Raw genomic sequence first — 23633 nt, forward strand, 5'->3', positions numbered from 1 at the left:
CCCATTCTGAATTCACACCTGAGTAGACTAATCCTTTTAGTAATCCACACCTGAGTAGGTTAGAATCTCTGAGTAAGTTTCTCACCTCTTTGTCCCATGTAAGTTTGCCTGACCTTTATAGGTACTTAGCACCCCTTTGTATTAATTCTAAAAATAGGCATGGCCTAAGTATGGGTGTAAGTATTTTTCATTGTTCAGCAAGGAGTTTTCTCCCCTAAAGCAGTCTTAAATATGGGTGGAGTAGAGGTCTTCCCATTTCTGATCTAAGTAGAGTTCTCACTTTCCAAATGGGGAATGGTCCCAATCGGGAATTGTTCCAATGGAGAATTCCCCAATGGGGAATTTTTTTTAACATTCACAAGTCTGAGAAATTTCAAGATTCACAATCCCCCCTGATGATCATTGGGAGACTAGTCTCCCCATTGATCATTTAACATAATCTTTTTGTAATCCTAAATGCACTTCTAACTATAGATATACACAATATTCAATTTTCTAAGAAAAATTAGAATAGTGAGGGAGGAAATAGAAAAGAAAGGAAAGCAAAACCAATGTTTTGCTAGGCGCATTGACAGAAAGCCAAATTAGTGGCAGTCCCTTTTGGCATAAATGTGTACATTTACAATAAATGTTCAATCAAAGTACAGTTCAATCAACCATATCCAAAGTTCATTCTTGATCTTCTTGATGTAGTGTGGATTTTCTGGCATCTTTCTGCAACAGTTCATTCTCTGGATATAGAAGTTTCAAGCTTCTTTCTTGAAGATCTTTTCTCAAACAAAATCAAAATCTTAGATTTTTATAAAAATACAATCTCAAAGAAAAAATCAAAATTTTAAATTAAAATACAATCTCAAACAAAAAATCAAAATTCTTAGATCTTGAATTAAAATACAATCCCCCCTGAAGTAGGTGTTAAAAACATCCAGTTCGACTCAGAATGCAATGTTGAGTTATGGGGGTGTTTGAGTCGTTTATCAAAAGAATAGAAAAGCACAATCAAAAACATAAGGAAAAAAATTCAAAATAGGCCCTTGTATAGGTCCAATTTAAAGTAATTTCTATCCCAAAAGTCAATAGGACAGAATGCAGAAATATTTCACTTAGCCATTTGTAGCCAAGACTACAGGAAGTTGCCATAATATAAGGAATTGATGCAGAGTGAGAGGAGCAGAACCAAGAGAACATTGTACACAGAGACTGATATGTTGTAGAACAATCAAATGAAATGGATTTCTCCATTAGTAGCAATGCAGTGATCCTGAACAACTGGGAGGGATCTATGAGAAAGAACACTATCCACATTCAGAGGAAAAATTGTGGGAGTAGAAACACAGAAGAAAAACAACTGCTTGATTACATGGGTCCAGGGGGATATGATTGGGGATGTAGATTCTAAATGAACATTCTAGTGCAAACATCAACAACATGGAAATAGGTTCTACTCAAGGACACATGTAATACCCAGTGCATCTACAGGAAGGGGTGGGGGAGGTGAGGGAAAGAATATGATTCTTGTAACCAAGGAATAATGTTCTAAATTAACCAAAAAATTTTTTCAAAAAAAATAATAGATTGGTTTAAATTCTTTATAATCTTTAAAGCTTATGTAAATAATGCAATATTCATATCTCTAAGGGAAGGGGTTTTTGCTCCTTTTGGGGGAAAGATTTAGAAATCACTTACAATGTGATCACATCAGTCGCTTTGATTTTACTTTCACATTTTCTCTACAATTCAAGTGATTTGTAGTTGAAAGAGAACAGTTCCTTCAACATCTGTTTCTTCCAGACATTAAGGATCTCCAAGGTGTTCATCTTCATCTATTTCTTCTCATTTGTATTTTACTATTCACTTTTTTTTAACCCTTACCTTCTGTCTTAGAATCAATACTGTGTATTGGTTCCAAGGCAGAAGAGCGGTAAAGGCTGGGCAACAGGGGTCAAGTGACTTGCCCAGTCACATAGTGAGGAAGTGTCCAAGGTTGTATTTGAACCCAGGACTTCCTGACTCCAAGTCCTGGCGTTCTATGCACTGTGCTAACTAGCTGCCCCTTTACTATTAACTGTTGAAAAGTTTGTAAAAGGCAAAATCCTAAGGGATAAAGCGTTGGCTGGCTTCAAATTTCCTTTGCCTCAGTCTTTCTGTGGAAGGGGAGGGAAATATGCAATCAACAAGCATTCATTAAGCGCCTCCGGTGTACCAGGTGCCAAGCTTGTTGCTGGGTTTCTCTCCTCTCTCCAGAAGCCAGGACCACGAATGCTCTTGGTGGGAGCTTGGGGCACTTGGCTACTTTTACTCTCGACCTGGAGACATGCCCCTCACGTTCACTCCAGCAGGGTTCGACAGGAAAGTCATAGGAGCCTCAGGGCGTTTGCGCCTACGGGGCACGACAGGTGGCAGTTCAAAGGGCGGGGCCGTTTTCCCTGGCACTCTCATGTTTGCGCCTGCGCAGTACGACAGGTGCTTATTTCAAAGGGCGGGACCCGCGACCACCCCCACCCCTCAGCTGACGCTTCGCCTACGCGTGCGCTTACGCGGGCAGCGTGACAGGTGAGCGCGAGGCGCGGCGGGCGTCGTCACGAGGAAGTTGGGAGGCAGCACTCAGCCTGGGCGGGGCTGAGGGTGGCTCCAGGGCTGCCTTGTCATCGTAGGGAGATGATCTGGAAGCGACGCTCGGGAGGAGGAGGAGCCGCGCCGGCGGAGGCGAGCCGGCTCTCGGGCCGGAACCGAAAGTGAACTCGCCTCCTCTCGGGAACTACTCTCGTTCTGCGGAGGGGGGGTGGAGGGGGTCCGGTGCTGTCTCCAGGAGCGGTGGGGGACTAGCCGGAAGTCCCGCCCGGCTGTGAGCCATGGACGCCGCGGCGTTGGAGCGGGACGCGGTGCACTTCGCGCAGCTGGCAGTGCAGAAGGACCAGGGAGGCCGCTACCAGGAGGCGGTGTTCTACTACAAGGTGCGGCCGGCCGCGGGACTAGGGGCCCAGGGATGCCCGGAAGGGGGTCGTTTCGATTTCTGGCTTCACCCCCTCGTGTCATCCATCTAGGAGCCAGCTGGGACCGCTCCCCACTCTGCGTTCTCTCCAGCCCGCTTTTGCCCGATCCCGGACCCCCTCAAGCCCGCAGTGAGGGACACCTAGCGCCGGCCGCTCGCTCTCGAACCCCCTGCTGCATCCTGCGCTAGCGGGGGGGGAGGGGGGAGGGGGGCAACCTCACCTAGGAGGTCAGCCCCGAAACTTCTTTCCGCAGAACCGCGTTAGACTTAGGCGCCTAAGCTCTACCCTGGAACTCAACAACACTTTAGGGGCGATCGAGATTTGGGGTTCGGGTTGTCTTCACTGGCATTACCCTCGAAGTGGTTCAGATCTCAGACGTTTAAAAAGTAGCCGGTTATGTCTCTGATTTGTAAGCTGGTCCAAGCTCCTTTCGAATGAGCAGTTTTAGCTTCTCCCACTTGTTGGGGGAAATGCTTCGTAAAGCGGGCGTCTCTTTGGGTGAGACTGATCGCAAGACTCAGGACACGGTGAAGTCTTTTCCTGGAGTTTAGAATCTGATGAGCAAGCAACTTACTGTTTAGCTTACTCTGTTCACGATTTTAGTATGGCATCAAACATGCTTCCCTTCAGCCTTCACTTTTTCAGACTAAAGAATCCTATCTATCTGGGAGTATCTGGGTGGCCCAGAGGATTGAGAGCCAGGCCTTGGAGATTGGAAGTCCTGGGTTCAAATATAACCCTGTGGCCTCAGGCAAATCACTTAACTCCACTTGCTGCTCTCCTGCCTTAGAATTGATACTGACAGAAAGTAAGGAGTTTTTAGAAAAGACTCTAAGGCTTACCAAAAAAAAAAAAAAACACTTTGATTCTTACAACATCTCTATGAAGTTGGTGCTACTACTATTCTCATCCTGCAGATAAGGCTCATATGGACTGTGTGCCCAGAGTTATTAGGGAAGATTTGAACTCTGGTCTTCCTAACTCTTAAGTTTAATGTATCTGCTAGATTAAGTAGTAGAAGTGAAGAAGTAGAATATTTCAAAGAAGAATTTTACAGTATAATAGTTGTTGACCTTTTCTCACAATAGTCCCTGTAAATTCAGTAGTATCATACTCTTATTACAGATTGAGGAAACTGAGGTTTAGGGCAGCTAAGTGATGGTCATCATCACACAGACCTTTAAGCATCAGGATTTGAACTTGGATATGCTGATAGCAATGCACCAGGTTAATTAACTTAGCCTATCTCTATTATATAATATGTATGCATGGGTTGCTTTTATGAAGAATTCTGACATGATATTAAAATAATGTTACTGGAAAACAGCACTTCCTAAAACCACCATAATGGAAATGCTTTGAATTTCAGCTTGTCATAAAGTAATTTGTTATCCTTAGAGAAAATAATCAGTTTCATAAAAGCCAAAAAAAATATCTATACATATTTAGACACTCACTACAGAATCTCACAGTTATCTGGGACCTCACTGACAATCTCAGAGTGATCCTTTAGCCTTTGCATGGAGATCTCCCATGAGGGTACAGTAGAAAGAATGTATCCCCTGGAAACAGAATCTTTTTGAATCCTGCCTCTCCCCCTTCCTATCTATCAATGGAACTCTGGACAAATCACTCATCTCTCTGGAGCCTCTGTTTCTTAATCTGTAAAATGGGGAGATTGGAGTAGGTGACCTCCAAAGTCCCTTTCAGCTCTGGATCTATGGTTCTATTATCCCCTAAACTGCTTATTCTAGTTTTGAAGCATTTTAATTGTTAGGAAGTCTTTCCTACCATAGAACTTAAATATCTCTAAGCTTGTCTATGCTCCTATTTAAAGAGCCCAAGTGGAATAGGATCTTATGGTCTAAAAGGAAGAGGATTATTTGCAGTAATTAGGGCTCCCTACCAACCTCTAAATTTATTGCTGACATTCAGAAGACTCACATTCAATCATCAATACTATAGCCTTTTGAAAGAGGATCTTTAATTGTTTAGGTTCCTGTTACATTGTTATTAAAGTATAGATGTAGCTTAATTTTAAAGCAGACCAAAATTAAAAATGTATCTCAAAGTGGTATTTCCAAAGGGAGGTCATTTTCTGCCCACAGCTCTTGTTTAGACTATATTTAACCTACTTATTCAGGTAATTGATTCTCTCTACTAATTCTGCATGTTCAGTGATACAAAGTCAAAGCCTTTGGTCTTATAATGTAACATTTTCACAATATTGAGAATATTAGACTCACTGTCATGCTTAACACAGAATGGATCTTTTGAGTTCCGGTCTGCATCCTTTCTGCAGTAAGCTTTGGTTATAGTTCTCACTTGCAGTGACTGCTACTGTATTGAGTGGGCCCCTCTAGGACATATCAAAGGAACCTGTCAACTCCCTTCTCCCCTTTCCATGCTAAGCAGTGGCAACATCAGCTTTCAGTGAGTACATAGCACATAGGGCCCCCAGTAGTCAGAGTATAATTAGCCACTTCATTTATTTAATTCTCACAACAGAAATAAATTAGATAAGGTATTTGCTTTAAAATAAACATATTTAATAAAAGAAAGGGCCTGTTTAAAATGAACTATCCTTTATTTACCAGGAAATTGAAATTTATCTACTCACAAAGGATATAGTTTCTTGACATATTTTCCCAGTATTTAGAATATTATTAACTAATGATATTTTGGTTTTGTGATTTGTAATAATTATGCTTAATTTCCTCATATTTTGAAAAATGTATGATAGTGGATCAGAGTATTGATTAAGGCAGATGATTAAACATACACATTTCAGTTATCTTAAGGAAACTTTACTCACATGATCCCACACTATTAATGTTTATAATTTAATGATGCAGAAAAATTGAAGTCATTAGAAAGTGAACAAAAAGTATCAGTTAACCAGATTATTCTTTATTTCCTAATGTAAAAGAAGTACTAACTTGAAAAGTTTACTCAGATAACCCAATTTTGATATCTTCTCAAGAATGGTAATTATGTCACAATGATGATTCAAATTGTAAGCAGTGGGTTTTTTTTAATATTCTTTTAAAATCTCTTGTTTTGTTTTTAGGAAGCTGCACAAGCCTTAATTTATGCTGGGATGGCAGGATCAAGCCTAGAAAATATTCAAGATAAAATAAATGAATATTTGGAAAGAGTTCAAGCTCTTTATTCAGCAGGTAAGTGAAGGACTTTGTAATTATAAAATTACAGATCTGCTATTGAAAGAAACATTTTTAAGCTTAGTGGCTAATAATAAAGGTCACATTTCTATAGCATTATTCTACAAATATTTTTAAGAGGAGGCAGGTGATATAGACATGATCCCCATTTTATAAATGAAGACACTGAGGCCTGGGAGAGTGGTGACCTGCTGCCAATAGCCCCTCAGCTACTGAGGAGTTGCTGAAAATCAGAAAAGACTTTCCTTCTTCTTTCTGCTACTCCATGCTACTTTTTAGAAAACACCTACTTATGATCTGAAAGATTTATGCTTATAGAGTAAATCAACCTGACCATAAGTAATTTACTCTGTACTTCGTGCAAATTAATTTCCCTTTTTTTCTAATTACTGTTTTCATATAAATGCAAGTTGGTTAATGTTGAGAAAACAGAGTAGCAAAATTAAGAGATATTTTTTTAAACCTTTGCCTTTGATACTAAGTATTGGTTCCAAGGCAGAAGAGCAGTAAGGGCTAAACATTTGGGGTTAAGTGATTTGCCCAGGGTCATACATCTAGAAAAGGTCTAAGGCCAAATTTGAACCCAACATCCCCTATCTCTAGGCCTGGCTCTCAATCAATCCACTGAACCACCTAGCTTCCCCAAGAGATAGAATTTTAAGTACTTTAACTATAACAGTTAGCCTTTTTAAAACTATGTTCATTTTCAGATCAAATCTTCAAGAAATAGTTCTCCTTTGTAAATTCTACTCAGAGCAGGAATGGAGAACCTATTCTCAAATAAACCATAGGAAAAATATTTGTTGGGAGTTACACATATGTTTTCTTAGTTTCATAGGTTGTTCTGAGCAAAGAATTCATCACCACATGGCCAGTCTGTGGTACTTTGCCAACCTCTACAAAAATAAGTCCCAATATGTTGCCAGGACCATAAACCAAGCCTTTGACAATAAAGTAGAAACTGCCAGATCTTGTGCTCCCCAGTGAGCTTAAAGCTATGCCATGATAAGGGATCCAAGGAAGGCAATGAGAGAATAAAAAATAGGGAAAGCACCTGTACTAAACCAAGCCTGTCCAGCAGAGATTCTGGCTTGAGATAGTAATGGAGAAAGGCCTAAGGAATTCATTCTCCGGCTTCCCAAAGAAATGGCCAAAGGTGTGAAAAAGATCTCAGACTTTATTGCTACTGAAAAAAAGAGAATGACCAAGAGAAAATGAATGACTCCAACCCATAGAACTAAATTTCCATCTTTATAAAGTCGTTATGAGACTAATCTATGCATACACTTCGTTGTTGAGGTTTTTACAAGGGAACCAACAAGATTTTTACAAGTAATTTTACCATCATACAATTGACAAAAAAATACAGAGAATACAGGACCCTATTTTGCTTATTGTGTGGAGCACACCTTAAAGTTCCTCCTCTAGCCAGACAATATGTGTATAACACACACACACACACACATAAGAAAACATTTTATTTGGTAGGAATTTTGCTATTTATATATGGAGAGAGAGAGGTACTTTACTACATGAATTGCTTATTATATACACACACATTAATATATATTTTATATATACTGCAAAATTTTTTGAAAGATACTAGGCAAGAGAAACAAGTTTGTTTAACTCTTGGATCATTAATATCAGTAAGACATATATTGTCTGTCAAAAATGTTAGCTACTGTTATGAAGGAAAACCAGCACTGAATCCAGGTTGGATTCCTTGTAGATCAAGTGTTCTTAATTTTTTTTTTTTTGTGATTTAGAACCCCTTAGAAGTATGATGAAACCTTTCAGCCTATCAGAATAATGGTTTCTTACCTATATTCTTCAAAGCCACATGAGGGTACACCGTAGATGAAACTGCACAAAGACAATAGTCATTCTCGATCGCCGAGAGACTACCACTACTACTACCTATATTCATAATTGAAAGAAATGCTAAATTTAAGCTGGAGATTAGGTGGGGAAATATTGTTATTTTTTTCCTCATCCCAAGTTCATGGACCAATATCCATGAAATATATCCATAGGTCCAGGTTAAGAAGCCCTGCTGTAGAGGTTGAGATGCTTCTGTTAACAATCACATTACAGTGACTGCTTCAAGCCTTAGGATATTGCAAAGCTTATTAGATAAAAGCCATGCTACTTAAAGAATTTGGTCTAACCCTGATAAAACCAGGTGGGTGCAGAATGCATGTTATCTAGAGTAAAATGGTAAACTACCTTTAGAATTCATCTATATTCACATATACTGGGAGAGGGACTGCCTAGATGGGAGAGATTTTGGCCTGGAATTTAAAAAGAGATGGGTGGGCTACATTGCCTGTGGGCAAGTTCTCTTTATGACCCCAAATTTTTCTTTGGAACAATGGTTCGTTTTTATTAATACCACTAGTTACCAGTGTTTTATATGGTTCTGACTTATGGAATCCCACAGTCTCCAAAGAATTACCAGAAGGCAAGGGAGAGGCAACTGGTAATGTCAGAACTCTAACAGGGAGCTATGGAGACTGAAAAAAATGATATCATCAAAGGAATATTTGAAAAAAAATGTAACTGATCACATGATAAGAGCAAGAGATAACCATTGGAAAAACCCATGTACTTCCTTGGTCTCCTCAGTATTCTAAAGAAAAACACTTGGCATTTATTGGGAGAGCCCTTTGTGGCAAAGGTAGACATGGGTAAATTATAATCTGTCAGTGAGCCAAAGCCTGGATCGGTGAAATCACAACTGCACTGGAGCATTTGACTCATTCATATATACACAGACACCTGCATATGTGCCTTCAAAAGGGAGCTGGTTAAGTCATGATAGACACTGACCTCTGATTTTCAGATGAAAAAACTGTTCAAGTGGACATTAAAACCTGAAAGAGGCTGCTTTCTGTTCTAGGTTGACCCAACTTTTGGAAGTGAGATTACTTTTAACCATAAATATATTTATCAGTTATGCATATTAAAACACAAATATAATGCCTTTGTCTAGTATTCATAGTCAACTATGTAAATAATGTGTAATCTGAAGGAATTGATGTTCCTTGCAGATACAAAATAGCAAATAATCAGGAGCCTTATTTCATAGTTTATTTTTGTTTTTATAGTCTCTCTACTTCAGGAATTTGCAAGGTTTCATTGTAATATTAATAAAAATCACAATGGAAAGTAGGGTCAAAATTTTCCCTCTACAGTTACTCTTTTTTCCCCCATAGGTATTAAATAACAAAAATATCATTAAGAAAGGTTAAGTGAGGGTAGAGATAATACAATGGTATTGTCTCATTAGCAGTGACCAGGATACCAATTACCTACCTCCCCCAACCCCATGAGCTGTCATGACCACCCTGAGTTGTACATGGACCTCTAGTAGTCTTCACATTTTTTGTGTCAAGGGCCCTTTTGACAGTCATACCATCTTTAGATGCCTCAGAATGTTTCTAAATAATTGAAGAAAATGCTAGATTTCAGTTAGAGATTAGGAAATATTAGATGTATTTTTTACCCCCATCCAAGTTCATAAACTCCCTATAATCCTTCCATGGACCAGTCTTTGGATCACAGTTTAAGATCCCTTGCTATTAAAAGTTTCAATATAAGCAATTGAAGAGATATGAAAAGAAAAAATCTGTTATTCCCTAAGAGTATTTTCCCCAAATAGACAAGAAAATTGAATTTTGATTTGGGAGCAAAGGAGCCAGAGTAGCTTAATGTTGTCAACACATACATCTAAGGTGAGACAGTTTTACAATTTTTTTTTAATCCCATAGTGGAACTTAAGGGTTTATTGTCATGGTTTATTGTCATGTGACAAATACTTTAAGAGGTTTGCCAGTTTTCTGGCCCATCTCTTCCAACTAATTCAGAACCTCCAAATGAATGAAGTTACTTGATTGCTCTGTGGCTGTGCATTGGAACTACACTGAGACAAAAGGGTAGGCCTGGTCTCAGAAGGAAAGAGCAATGAATGCATACTCTGCCCTGTACAGAGGATGCAGCCTCACTAGGATTGACTACCAAAAAAAATCTAGGAAAAGGTGATGTGTGCCCTCCTGGCCCAAAAGTCAAATCTGAAACCTAAATTATTCTTTAGGGATATTAGAGGCATCAGAAGAATGAGCCTGAACTGCTGCACTGATCCAATATGGTTGTGTAGTCACTAAACATTAAGCATTTACTGTGTGTAGGCACTGTGCTAAGTGCTGGGAATACAGAGGAAAAAGCAATCCCCTGCTCTTGAGAAGCTCCCAGTCTAATGGTTAAGGCAAGATGCCAGCAACTATAGAGACAAGCTCAAAATAGGATAAAGTGGAGGTCACCTCAGAGGGAAAACTCTAGAATGAAGGGGAACAGGAAATATCTCCTATAGAAAGTGGAATTTTAGCGGAAAGTTGGAGGAAGCCAGAAGGTAGAAACAAGGAAAGAGAATTCTAGGAATAAGAAAGAACCAGTGAAAATGCCCAGTCAGGAGATAATATGTCTTGTGTGAAGAACCATGAGAAGTCCAGGATGTCTGGGTCTCCAAGGTAGAATAAGAGACCTGACTAGGAAGGGTTTTGAGCTACTATTTACTTATTACTGATAAAAGCATTCCTTCAGAGGGGGAGATTCTGTGGCAAGAAAAAAAAATCCTGTTTGCAAAATTTAGGTTAGTAGTTGAGGTATGTTAAGACAGGGAACTTGAAGAGAAAAATTATGAAAGTAAATGGGTTTTTCAGCACATCTGTCACAAATAAAACTGGAATTTATTGTGTGGAATTAGAAAAGAAGTTGAATATTTTTTTCTCCAAGCTTTAAACTTAAATCAAGAAAACAAATTTAAGCTCTATTATTAAAGTATATCTTTTCTGAGTCTACCCAGCTCTTTTTTTTTTTTTAATGAAGAATAGTTGGGACATTTATGGCAAAGAATATCTAAAATAACATTATAGAGGTACAGTGCTCTTACTAACCATCCCTCCAGTATCTCCCTAATAATGTCTGTCTGATTTGATCCTAGTTCAGTCACAAAATTGTGATCCTTTGAAGCCAAAACAGCAATTGGATTTGGAACGTGCCCGTTTTCTGGTGACACAGGCCTTTGATGAGGATGATAAAGGCAATGCTGAAGAAGCTATAGAACTCTACACAGAAGCAGTGGATCTCTGTCTGAAAACAGTATGTTAAGCTAGCAGTTAATTTGGTGGAATTATGTTAGGGTAAGAAATTCTTCCACTTACAAGTGAATCACACTTAGAGATTGGCTGGAAAAACTACCATCAGTTGCAGAATACATCATTTCTTACTAGCTTTCTATATTGTATCCAGTTAATAATTGCTAAGCCTGTATTGACTATTATTTAATTTTGGCAGAGATACTTAGACGTTCATTTAGCCTCAGTTTCTTATCTATAAAATGAGGCTAATTTTTCCTCTTTCGTGAAAATCTTAGTCAACTAATGGTGGCATGGAAATGGTTATGTAGTCCAGAAAGCTGTATCAGTAGAGTACAAACTTTGGCAGGTCTTACCAAACTGGAATGTTGTCCCTAAGAGCCAAGCAGTGGATGGGATATCTGCTGTCAGGGGCCCCGCTTTACTCTGTATATAAATGGACTCTTCCTAGAACTTCTGACTCTTAGTGATGAGTTTTCACCCACTCCTAATGGGATATGACTTGTATGAGTGGAAATAGTACCCACATCAATTAAATCATAGCTCTTTCAAAGTAACATCCTCTACTTACCTTGCAAACCATGCAGCACTGTGTAAATGGAAGCTATATTATGAACAAGTTTTTTCACCTGATTACTCCTATCAGGGTCTTTAAGTTTGTTATGAATTCAAATGTAAATCCTTCAAAATCAGGGACTCCTAATTGATCTGTATTAGACATTGGACAAGTGACTCGGTCAAATGATTAATTTTTTGCACCACTTCATATAAACATAACCACTAAAAATGGTTTATTTGGAAGCATTAAAGAATCATTAGGCCCTCTTTAAACCCTTACCTTTCATCTTAGAATCAGTACTACATATCAGTTCCAAGACAGAAGAGCAGTATGGGCTGGACAGTGGGATTAAGTGACTTGCCTGGTGTCACACAGCTAGGAAGTATCTGAGGCCAATTTGAATCCAGGACCTTCTGTCTCCTGCTTGCCTCTTTTATCTAGTAAGCCACTTATCTGTCCCTTAAATTTTCTTTAAAATAAATAAATAAACTACAAGTACTACTTTAAAAAAAAAAAAGCTCTTCTAAATCCTGGTAGCTGAAATTAACTCAGTAGAAGAGCTCACCATCATGATGTAACTCCACCAAGTGTGATTATGTTTCTTCCCTTTGTCATACCTGTCATACACGTTCCCTTTGTCATAAGGTATAGCTTAAGATTGCTTTAATAGTTTTTAAACTTTGTATTGTGAATGTGTATGACAATAATCAATTCCACTTGCAGATGTTGTTTATTTTTCAGTGGGCCGGTGCTCCTAAAATAGGTTAATTTGATGACATTGGGTTAGGCAGAAGAGGTTAGGTAACAACTGTAGGAACTCTGGATTGACTCTTCTGGATTGACTCTGTCCAACAGAGGCATTACTTGTGCCTGCAGTGACATTAACCACATTAAAAAGAAGTCCTCGCAGGAGCCATTCAACCTAGACAGATGCCTGAGGTAGTATATCAAGGGAACAGGGCCTACCATACATACTTTGTTTTCCATAATATTTTCAACCCCCAGCCATATTAGCACAATTCCAAGTTAAGTGGTCCTAAATGTAAGTAGGAAAACTTTGAAAGTATTCTAAAATAACAACTTGAATTTTCATTTTTTGTTTTATTTCTATTTGTAATTCTAACATTTAATAAGAATCAAATTCATTGTAAATTGCATTTATAAGTCAGGTTGTTGCTAGTGTGCCATGCTATCCCAGATCAAGCAGTTTCTGAGGAAAGATGTTTTTCATACAATCATAATTGACTCATCAATTTATCCTTTTTTCCCCCCTCAAGTCTAATGAAACTTCTGACCAAGCCTTGCAGAGTAAACTAAAAGTACTGGCTCGACAAGCACTGGATAGGTAAGCTGTTGGCCTGCCTTTTAAATTCTCATTTATAATTTTACAGAGAAGTGTTTTGTCTAGCTTCACTTTTTGAATGCAGATTGCTCTTTTATTGTGGTCCTGAAATGACAGTGTTCACAAAATTGGAATTAGAAACACAATCTTAATTTTTATATATTCTGACTCAGCTGCTATTAAAAGTCTGCCTTAAAAGACTGCCCTTAAAAGTCCTTTGAGGGGGCAGCTAGGTGGCTCAATGGATTGAGAGCGAGGCCTAGAGATGGGAAGTCCTAGGTTCAAATCTGGCCTCAGACACTTCCCAGCTATGTGACCCTAGGCAAGTCACTTAACCCCCATTGCTTAGCCCTTACTGCTCTTCTGCCTTGAAGCCAATATACGGTATTGACTCCGAGATGGAAGGTGAGGGTTTATTTTAAAAAAAAAAAAAAAGAGTCCTATGAATAGCCCCTCTTCACTCCCATCCCATTTCCATAACATTTCCTTCATTAGTGTTTTGAGGCTGCTTGGTTTCTCTTTCAGCAGTATTCTCTTTCTTAGAAAATAGCTTATAAACCAATATTCATGGAGTATAAGAGAAGTTGCTGTAATAATTAAACTGCTAATCATTCCCTCCTTTCTATTTCTCCTTGTCTTATAAAAATTTTTCAAATGGAGTCCAGAGCTATTACTAAATATCATGAAATTGAGAGTGAGGCTACTAAGAACTAGTTCTGATCAATTAACATATATAGATGTTATGATATATTATACACATTGAGGAACGATCATACAAAAGAAAATGAAGAGAAAGGGAGTTGCTTGTCCAATTACTAGAAATGTTCAAAACCATCTCAAAGAATCATGGAGGGAGAATCTGGGACAATGATAGAAAATGTTATATGATGATTAAGGTTTTAAGAATTTGGGATCTAAAGTTAATTTTATTTCTAGGAAGGGATGATGTAGAAAGATTATTATAACAGAATTTTCTGGTTTTCATTTCTATTTTAGAGCAGAAGCATTGAAAGAATCTATGTCAAAGCCATCTCAAAAGGACAAACCAACAATAGTTAAAGCTAATCAGCCAGTCAGAACATTTTTTCCACTAGGACCTGATTTTTCCTTGAATGATAAACCTCAAACAGTTAGAACTGTGCAGTCAAGTGAACCACAGGGGCAGCGATATACAGCAGAAGAAATAGAAGTGCTCAGGTGCGTCAAGAAATGTTTTACAGCTAAGAAATAAAAATTATACTTAAATAGATCATGAATATATTTGATTATTAGATATTTTGTGTTCAAATTTTAATTTAATTTAATTTTGTGAAAAAAATTCTATGGAATTCTTAGTTCTGCCATCCTTAGTCAGTTCTGATCTTTTTTCTGTTTAGTGTAACCACATCAGTGTAATCACAAATCTATCAAAACATAGAATAGCTTGCAATAATTATTCAAATCTGGTACCAAACATAGGGTCTAAGAATATTTGTAAAAAATAAAAAAGAACCTGCTTATTTTATGACTCTAAATTTTGCCATAATATCACATGTTAATATAATTTTTCATTGCTTTAGAAATAGTAAAAGTCATTATTTAGATCCTGTTGGTATAATAGCTTACCTTTTAGTTCATTAAACAAGTGACTTCTTTCTTTCTAAATTGTGACATAGCTAGGATTTTTAGAGAGGCTGATCATGTTGGAGCTATTAGCATAATGCTGCTAGTGATTCTGCCAAACAATCCCAAAAACTGTAGGTTACAGAAAATACTAAAATTTTCATTTCCACTTTGGTGAGTTAGATGCATATTGTAACAGTTTTTTTAATTAGTTCTAAATAGCTTCTACATTTGATCAATTGAATTTATTTTATTGTTACATAGCTCCTATTCCCAAGTTTTAGTAATTTATCAGGATTATATAATAAAATAGACTTTACAATTTTAGACTTTCCTAGTCCAACAGAACTTTTGTTTTCCTTTAGAAAGACATCCAGAATAAATGGTATCGAATATGTTCCTTTCATGAATGTTGACTTGAGAGAACGCTTTGCCTTTCCGGTGCCATTTTCGTAAGTATTTTTTACTGAATTTTGAACTCCAAGATTACTTTATTAAAACATATTTTTCCTAGTGCTCTGAACTACCCATTTGTTTAATTCATAAAATTTAAACTTAAAATTCAAAAGAATAATTGAGCCCTAAGAGGGGGTCTGTTTAAAAAGATTGGGACAAAAGGACAAGAGAAAATTGGAGACATGCAAGAGGAGTCCAGAGGTTCACTTTCTAACTCCTTCAGAGTCTTATTCTCCTCTCTGTGTAGTTCTCCCCACAACAGCCAAGAGATTGATCTAGAGACATAATTGTAGAACCTGAATTGGAGCAAACTTCAGAAGATTTCTAGTCTAGCTCATCCCTGGACAAGCCTCCATTCTATAGCATTACCTCCAAGTCACCCAGATTTCACTCAAAGACCTCCAGTGAGGTGGAAGGAAGCCCCTCTTTCCCAAAACAGGCCACTTTTATTCTCGGATTTTCCCCTTCCTTAGGAAGTTTTTCCTAACCTAAAGCCTAAACATTCTTTGCATCACTCACAATTGTTCCTAGTTGGGTTCTCTGGGGAGAGGCAGGGCAAGCCTATTCCCTTTTCCATGTAACAGTCTTTCAGGTAATCAAAATAGCTGGCCTAACCTCCCTGTGTCCTTGCACGTACCATTCCCAGTGCCTCCTCCTGGGGTGCATATGACCTGATCTCTAGCCCTCTCCTTTCTTGACTGTCCTCCAGTGCTCTCCAGCTTACTACAAGACTGAGCATGAGCTCCAGATGAATCTGACAAGGCAGAGTAGAGCAAATGCCATCATCTCCCTTGTGGCATTAAAGGGTGGAGAGGCTGCATGTGCTTAACGGAAGAAGTGTTTATTTTGATTGGTTTGGATCTGAACCTGTAGTGGTACTGACATATTTCTTTTGCCCATGCTCTGTAGTAGAGATAGACCTTGAACCCACATGCCTTATCCATAATGCCATTCTGCTTCTTAGAATTCATTTTGGTAATTTGCATTACCTAATAAAAAATAAACTTTATGCTAAGAAAGTTAATTTCAAAATTATTGATTCCTATAAGACTAACTTTTTCCCCTGTATTTCAGTGATAAATTTGGTAAACTACCATTATCGCCAAAACAAAAGGCAATATTTTCTAAATGGGTTCGGCCAGATGATCTCACCAACAATCCTACAATGATTTATACTGTATCCAGTTTCAGCATAAAACAGGTAGGCATTTATTTTTTGCACAGTTAGTAAAGTTAGAAACTTAAAATAACTTCTACTTTAAAGTTTTCCTGAGTTTTCATTGCATGCTGAGATTTTAGGAAATGAGAACAATTGGAGAATGAGAACAATTGTGATTTCATCATCATAGGAAACTTTGTGGAAGCTCTATTTATCAATGCATATCAATAATTCATGTATAATTTGTTTTCTTAAAAAATTGCCTGGACAGGCTTAGAGATGAGAAGTCCTAAGTTCAAATGTGGCTTTAGATACTTCCTGGCTATGTGACTCTGTGAAAGTCATATAACCTCCATTGCTTAGCTCTTCCTGTTCTTCTACCTATTGAATAGAAGATGGAAGGTGAAGATTTTTTTTAAAAAAAAGTTGTCTGAGAACACTGAGAGTTTTGGAATTTTCCCAGGGTCACACAACAGCTGTGTGTTAAAAGCAGATGTGCTGAATAATTTGGCTCCAACCTACCTTTCCAGGATTCTGAACCCAAACTGTCTTGGAATTGCTATAACACAAATTATGAGAATACTGAAAATACTATATTTCTTTGAAAATGTTTTTTTCATTAAAATGTATTGATTTTACAGCAAATTTCAGGCCACAAGCTTTTCAATTTCTCAATTTTACTTTTTCCTCTATTTCCTGATTTGCACGATATGTTAAAATTAAAATTAAGTAATCTGACAATTTGAGTTCCATCTTTGACAAAATGAAAAAGAGAAATGCATTTGTATTTGATTGCACAATCATATTGCTTTGATGGAACTGAGTATTTATTGTTCTTGGGTAGGTATGGTTTCTGCTGTGGTTTTCAAATCCAATAATGTCATGTTATGCTATCTATTTGTATTTGTTCTGAAATAATTTCCATAAAGCATTTGAGGATTGATTTAATTTTCCTAGCCTGCTTTTGATGGATTTATGTTGTTTCCTCATAAAATCTTAGTTAATGCTCTTAACAGAGAGAAAAAAAAAGATTGATGAAGGAAGGCTCTGGATATAGAGAGCCAGATCTGGAGATGGGAGGTCCTGAGTTTAAATGTAGCCTCATATACTTCCTAGCTGTGTGACCCTGGGCAAGTCACTTAATCCCCATTACCTAACTCTTAATGCTCTTCTGCCTTGGAACTAATACTTAGTGTTTATTCTAAGACAGAAGATCAGAGTTGCAGAAAAAAAAGATTAATGGGTATAACAAGTAGCTTTGTTATAGAATTGTTTTCAAGTTGAACAAATACATACAGATATTTTAATATTTTTCTTTTATCACTAGACAATAGTATCAGATTGTTCGTTTGTGGCATCGCTAGCTATCAGTGCAGCTTATGAGAGACGATATAATAAGAAATTAATTACAAGGTAATTAATTCTTCTTCTGTTATAAGAATTATTATTTGTAAGTCTCATTTCAAAGTAGTTTACTTAGGAAGTGTCTATATTGAGAAAGAGCCAGAACTGAATGATAATGCTATGTATCTTTTTCTGGAGGGCTGGCAGATTCTTTTTTAATTGGAAAATATGGCAAATTATCTTGAAAACATGCATCTAAAAATTAATATTACACATGTAATTCTTTTTTTTTCTAACAATGACATTGTGAACTTGGAAGAAAACAAGATTATTATACAATTTTAAATTTTACCACAATATTATTAAACTCTTTACTTGATAAATTACAAAATCTTCTGATTCAGAAATTTTAAAATTAAGTTCAAAAAGATATTTTTCCAATGCCCCCTATGTGCAACAAGAGGCAGAGTCAAAAAAAACTTCTCTACTTTTAAGAAGCTTACATTCTACCATGGGGATATAATACACAGACCAAGTGATTTCAGGAAAGGAACCAAGAAAAGCTTCACTTAGCAGATGGCTCCTAAGCTGGGCTTTAAGGGACTGTGAGATGGCTAAGATGAAGAAGGAGGGCAATGTAGGCATGAGGAACAGCTCCTACAAAGGCACAAAAGCAGGAAATAGCCTGGGAAGGTTGGGAAATACCTAGCAGTCCAGGTTGGTTAGAAATTGTGTCTAAGAAGGAGCAATATAAAATAGACCTGAAAAAGTGGATTGGAGCTGTATTTGTAAAGCTTTCAAGGCAAGGTCTAAGCTTATATTTTATCCTAGAGGCAATAGGGCACCACTGGAGAGAGCTTCTTGCACTTTTGGAATATCAGTTTGGTAACTTTATAGAAGATAGTAGGAGACAGAGTACTAGAAACAAGGACATCATTCAGAGATGATAAGTAATGAAGACCCGAACCAGTGTAATACACTTGATTGTAGAGAACAGATTGGATGCTTTAAAGTTATGGGCATAGGGTTGACAAGATTGCCACAGATATCAGGTATAGACAGTGAAGGATTCAGTAGTTGGTACTGGTAGTGTGAAAAGATTGTTTCATTTAAGTGAGGCCAGATTACAAAGAAGTAAATCAGGTGAGAAAATGGAGGCAACCAGCCTAGAGGGTTTTCTTTCCAGGAGTTTGATTGTAAAAGGGATGTAGGTTATTAGTTTAGGAATGGCAGGCTCAAGTGAATTTCTTTAAAGAAACACAGGGAAGGACAGCAAGGTAATTCCATGGTTAGAGAGTCAAGCCTGGATCCTGGAAGGTCCTGGGTTCAAATCTGGTCTCAGGCACTTCCTAGCTGTGGGACCATTCACAAGTCACTTATTCCCCATTGCCTAACCCTTACCTGTCTTCTACCTTGGAACCAATATTTAGTATCAATTTTAAGGCAGAAGGTAAGGGTTAAAAAAGAAAGAAACACCTGGAGATCTGAGTGTGTTTCTAGGCATGGTGGCAGGTTTTGAGCTATGGAATAGTGAAGGAGAGATAGACTTGTGGTGATAATGAGAGAGAAGATCTTTGACATACATCAACTCTAAATCACGAAATAAGAACAAGCAGGAGTTGGGCATTTGCCTGACATTGAATAACTAGTTCATGGGGCTTCATTGTGCAAGAATGATAGTAACAACTTCCCTAGCCAGTTACTCCAAAGGCAAGGGCATTAGGAGTGGAAGCAAAAGTGAATCTGCCTGGATCTAGGGGGTCAGGAAGTACCTGGTGTTCTAGTCTCACTTTGAAGTTGAACTCCTGTCTTGTAGCCCCAGCAGAAAGTTTTCATCTGAAATGAAAACAGCCCATGCTATCTGATTCTCAGGTCACATAAGCCACATGGTGGTGAATGTCAGTCCCCTTCAGAGCAAGTATAAGTCCAAAAACTTAGGACCTGTGATGGATTTTAAATGAAATATAAAACCTCTTTAAAATGCTTCATACAATTTTTTTTAATATTTTAAGACTGACTCAATTTGGCTAAAATTGATAAAAAACCACTGAATAGGTAGTAGTGTAATGTAGTTGGAATATGAAATTGGAAAACCAGTCTGGAAAGGTTGGTTAGATCAAGTGGAGTTGTGGAGGAGACACTTGACCTGAGAACTGAGGAGTTTGTAACTTATTCTTTAAGGGCAACTAAAAACAATCCTGTCCTGCCACCCTGCATAAGTTGAGCTTGAACAGCTAAAACCTTTTCTTATCTATGCCTTAGTTTTGATGACTAAAATGTTGTCCTGTTCCTTCCTGATTGGAGATGGCAAAGGATTTGCTCTAAGGCCAGGAAATTTTATTATTTTTCAACGTTTCTTGGACAATGCCTGAAAAAATCCATAGGACAGTTTTCAGAATACTGTGAAATATACTTAGCAGTTCTTGTTTGCTTATTTCTAGTATGGATTTCTATTCTAATTAATACATACTAATCAAAGGCATTGCTAGTTTCTGGGTTTCCGACCTCACCTACCCTACATATCCAAATCTTGTCATTTCTACCTTCACAGCACTTCTTCTATCTGTCCCTTCCCTCAACCTGCCAGCACCATGATTCAGGCCCTTATCACCTATTACCTGAATTGTGTAATCACTAGGAGACAGTAACCTCCTGGTGATCTCCCTACCTAGTCTCCCCATTCTGGTCCAAATAGCTATTAAATTGATTTTCCCAAAGTGCAAGCTTGACCATGGCATACTCTCCTTCCACCATTCAGTAAACTCCAGTAACTAACTGTTATTTCCAGGGTCATATGTAAATTTCTTTGGCATACATAATTTTCTTAAACTTCATTTCCCACTGTACACTTTACAAGCCAATAATACTAGCCTCCAAGACTAACCCAAAGACAGCCATCTGCAGAAAGCCATTCTCAGAGCCCTTGAATGCTGCCAGAGCTTTCTCTTGGAAGGTTTCCTTCCATCTATTCTCAGTATACCTTGTATTTATCTAGTTATTTACATATTGTCTCCCCAACTGGAATAGAAGCTCCTCAAGAATAAAGACTGTTAACTTTCCTTTCTATCTCCTGTGCTTGGCACCTAAGTACTTAATTTTGTTGACTAATTCAGAAATCTGAAATTAGCTTTTTATGTACTTATTTGTATGTATATATGTATGTATTTATATGTAAAACCTCTTACAGTGTCGTAATTTTATGGAAATGCCAAAGGAAATGGTGACTGTGATACCTAAAAATATTATATCATATACTAGAGCATGTTATGCGATCTGTCAAATTTCAATATATGATCTTTTTATCTTTGCAAAAGCATAATTTATCCTCAGAATAAGAAAGGTGAACCAGAGTATAATCCATGTGGAAAATATATGGTAAAGCTTCACATTAATGGTGTTCCAAGAAAAGTAAGTATATTTTTGTTAATGCTGAAGATTCAATGCATTCTAACTTTTTTTTTGCGCTCTTTTAAAGTTCCTAAGGCGATAAAAAAAAGAGTATCTTGAACGAGACTTTTTAAATGTTATATAGAATACAGTAAATTAAGTTATGAGTAGGATATAAGTTCTTGACACTAACTTCAGTCTGTATTAGAAGCTAAAAATAAAATTAGGATAATTAAAATCCATTTTTTAAAAGCTATTTTCAGGAAAAAAATTCCAGTTAATTGCAAAAAGATTTATATCAAATATTTGAAATAACATTTGAGTCCTAATAATGTCCTGGTATATTAATGATTAAATGAAAGGGGGCAACTAGGTGGCTCAATAGATAGCCAGGCCTAAAGAAGTGAAGGTTTGGGTTGAAATCTAACTTCAAACATTTCCCAGATATGTGACTCTGGGCAAGTTACCTAACCACTATTAACCAGCCCTTGCCACTCTTCTGTCTTGAAACCACTACACAGTGTTGATCCTAAAAGAGAAGGTATGGGTTAGGAGACAGAAACAGAGGGGGGTAGGGATTAGAGAAAGACAGAGGGAGGGATGGAGGGAGAGAGAGAGAGAATCCATTGAACCAAAAAGGAGTAGAATGCTGAATAATTGTGACAAGCCTTTAGAATTGTGTAGAGAAAAATCTTGAAATAAACCTCATTTCCCTTTTGCTAGAGGGATAAGGACCTCCCAGAGCAGTGTTGGATATCATAGCAGAAACAATCACTGTGTGTCCCTTGTTTGCCTCACCATTTTTCTTTATTACAAGGTTCAGTTATATAAGGAAGGTGACATCCATATCCAGAAATTATGAAATACAAACAGAAGGCATTATTCAATATGTGTGTGTGTGTGTGTGTGTGTGTGTGTGTGTGTGTGTGTGTGTGTGTGTATGTGTGTATGATCTAGCCAACCCCAAATGTATATATTCTATCTACATTTGGGGTTGGCTAGATCATTCTGTCTCTGACTAGCACCACAAATCTGTTTGTCAGTTTGGAAAGACCAATTTGATTTTAGAAATCTCTAAAGCTAAGTTTTATTTATTTATTTTATTTTTTGGAAATAGACCCCTAGTGCTAAAATACCACTCCTAGGAACAAACCCAAAAGAATCCAAAGAAAAAGTCAAAAGGTTCTATTTGTAAATGTAAATAAAAATATAGCAAGTATTGTTGAGGAGGCCTGAAATTAAGAATGCACTTTAATTGGGAAATGGCAGAACAAACCATGGTATATAAATGTAATGGAATATTCTATTGCCATAAGAAATGAGGAAATAGATGTTTTAGAGAAACATAGAAAGGCTGGTATGAGCTGATGCAGAGAGAAGTGAGAAGAGCCAGGAGAACAATGTATACTCTTAACATTAATATGATACATATTAATACAATATGATACATATTAATATGATAACATTATAACATGGAGGAAATAATTTTTATAGTTGCAACAACACTATAAAAAGAACTTGGAAAACTGTATGAACTGCATTCAATGCATTGTCCATCCCTGATGTCAAAGACCAGGGGTGAAGTAGACTACCCAGCCTGGCAGAGAGTCAGTTGATGGATGCAGGGTGCAGAATGAGACACATGTATTTGAACATGGAATTTTTTTTTTTGCTCATTTTGCATATTTTTTAGGGAATTTGTTTTTTTTCTAACTGCACCCCATTCCCATTCCCCCACAGAAGAATGAAAGGGAGAGAAAGGAGATTTCTATTAATTTTTTTAATCTTCTAAAAAAAATTTTTTTTATTTCATTCAGAGATTGAGATATGTTATTCAGAACTGTCACATTCCTAAGGTGCTATTTGTAACTACTTACTTATTTAAAAAGTCATAATAAACAATTTCTTTATTTGGATTATGAGATAAGTTGCCGATAACAGATTTCTTAATAGCATTTTAGTGTATAATAATATTATATAAAAGTAATTTTTATATTAGTGCTTTCCAAATTATTTTATAAATTGAACTAGAAATGATTTATGTTGTTCAGATTCTCACCTATTGGTTAAGTATATTTAATAGAAGGAATGTTATTAGTTTTTCAACCTTGAATAATATATTTCTTTCATTTAATTTTTGTCAAAAATAAAGGTTTCTTTTTTGTGATTGATGCAACAGGAAGTAGTTAATTGATTTTTCAAAACTGTCTTTTTCTGTATTTGACATAAAATGCTATTTCCAGGAATCTTGTGAATTGTCATAATAGCTCTGTGATATTTAATTGATTGAGATGACCTCATGGGAGCAAATAAGACATTACATAAAATTATATGACTGTTTAGACTTTCAGAAAATGAAATTACCAGTGTCTCATTTTATCACTGGACAGTCATATCCTTTTTCTTTTTAATAAATAGCACACAATATTTCTTGATGAAATAGATTTCTTAAA

The 23633-nt window shown here is 37.0% G+C and overlaps 1 protein-coding gene across 3 annotated transcripts in view; it reads left to right on the forward strand.

Annotated features, from left to right (window-relative positions):
- The first annotated feature begins 2485 nt into the window (after positions 1-2485).
- The window catches only part of CAPN7 (calpain 7), a 42285-nt gene continuing 21137 nt past the window's right edge, over positions 2486-23633 (forward strand). The window contains exons 1-9 of one of the 3 annotated variants that reach the window (XM_001369475.4): positions 2486-2954; positions 6064-6172; positions 11178-11335; positions 13168-13235; positions 14229-14429; positions 15200-15286; positions 16365-16491; positions 17777-17862; positions 21108-21201. In XM_001369475.4, the coding sequence (XP_001369512.1) occupies positions 2853-2954; positions 6064-6172; positions 11178-11335; positions 13168-13235; positions 14229-14429; positions 15200-15286; positions 16365-16491; positions 17777-17862; positions 21108-21201 (1032 nt within the window). In that variant the 5' untranslated portion in view covers positions 2486-2852. Of the gene's footprint in view, positions 2955-6063; positions 6173-11177; positions 11377-13167; positions 13236-14228; positions 14430-15199; positions 15287-16364; positions 16492-17776; positions 17863-21107; positions 21202-23633 lie in introns of those variants that run through there. The other 2 variants (XM_056800264.1, XM_056800265.1) reach the window with 2 other exon arrangements.

Source organism: Monodelphis domestica, chromosome 5 (assembly GCF_027887165.1).
Source record: "Monodelphis domestica isolate mMonDom1 chromosome 5, mMonDom1.pri, whole genome shotgun sequence".
Lineage (NCBI taxonomy): Eukaryota > Metazoa > Chordata > Mammalia > Didelphimorphia > Didelphidae > Monodelphis > Monodelphis domestica.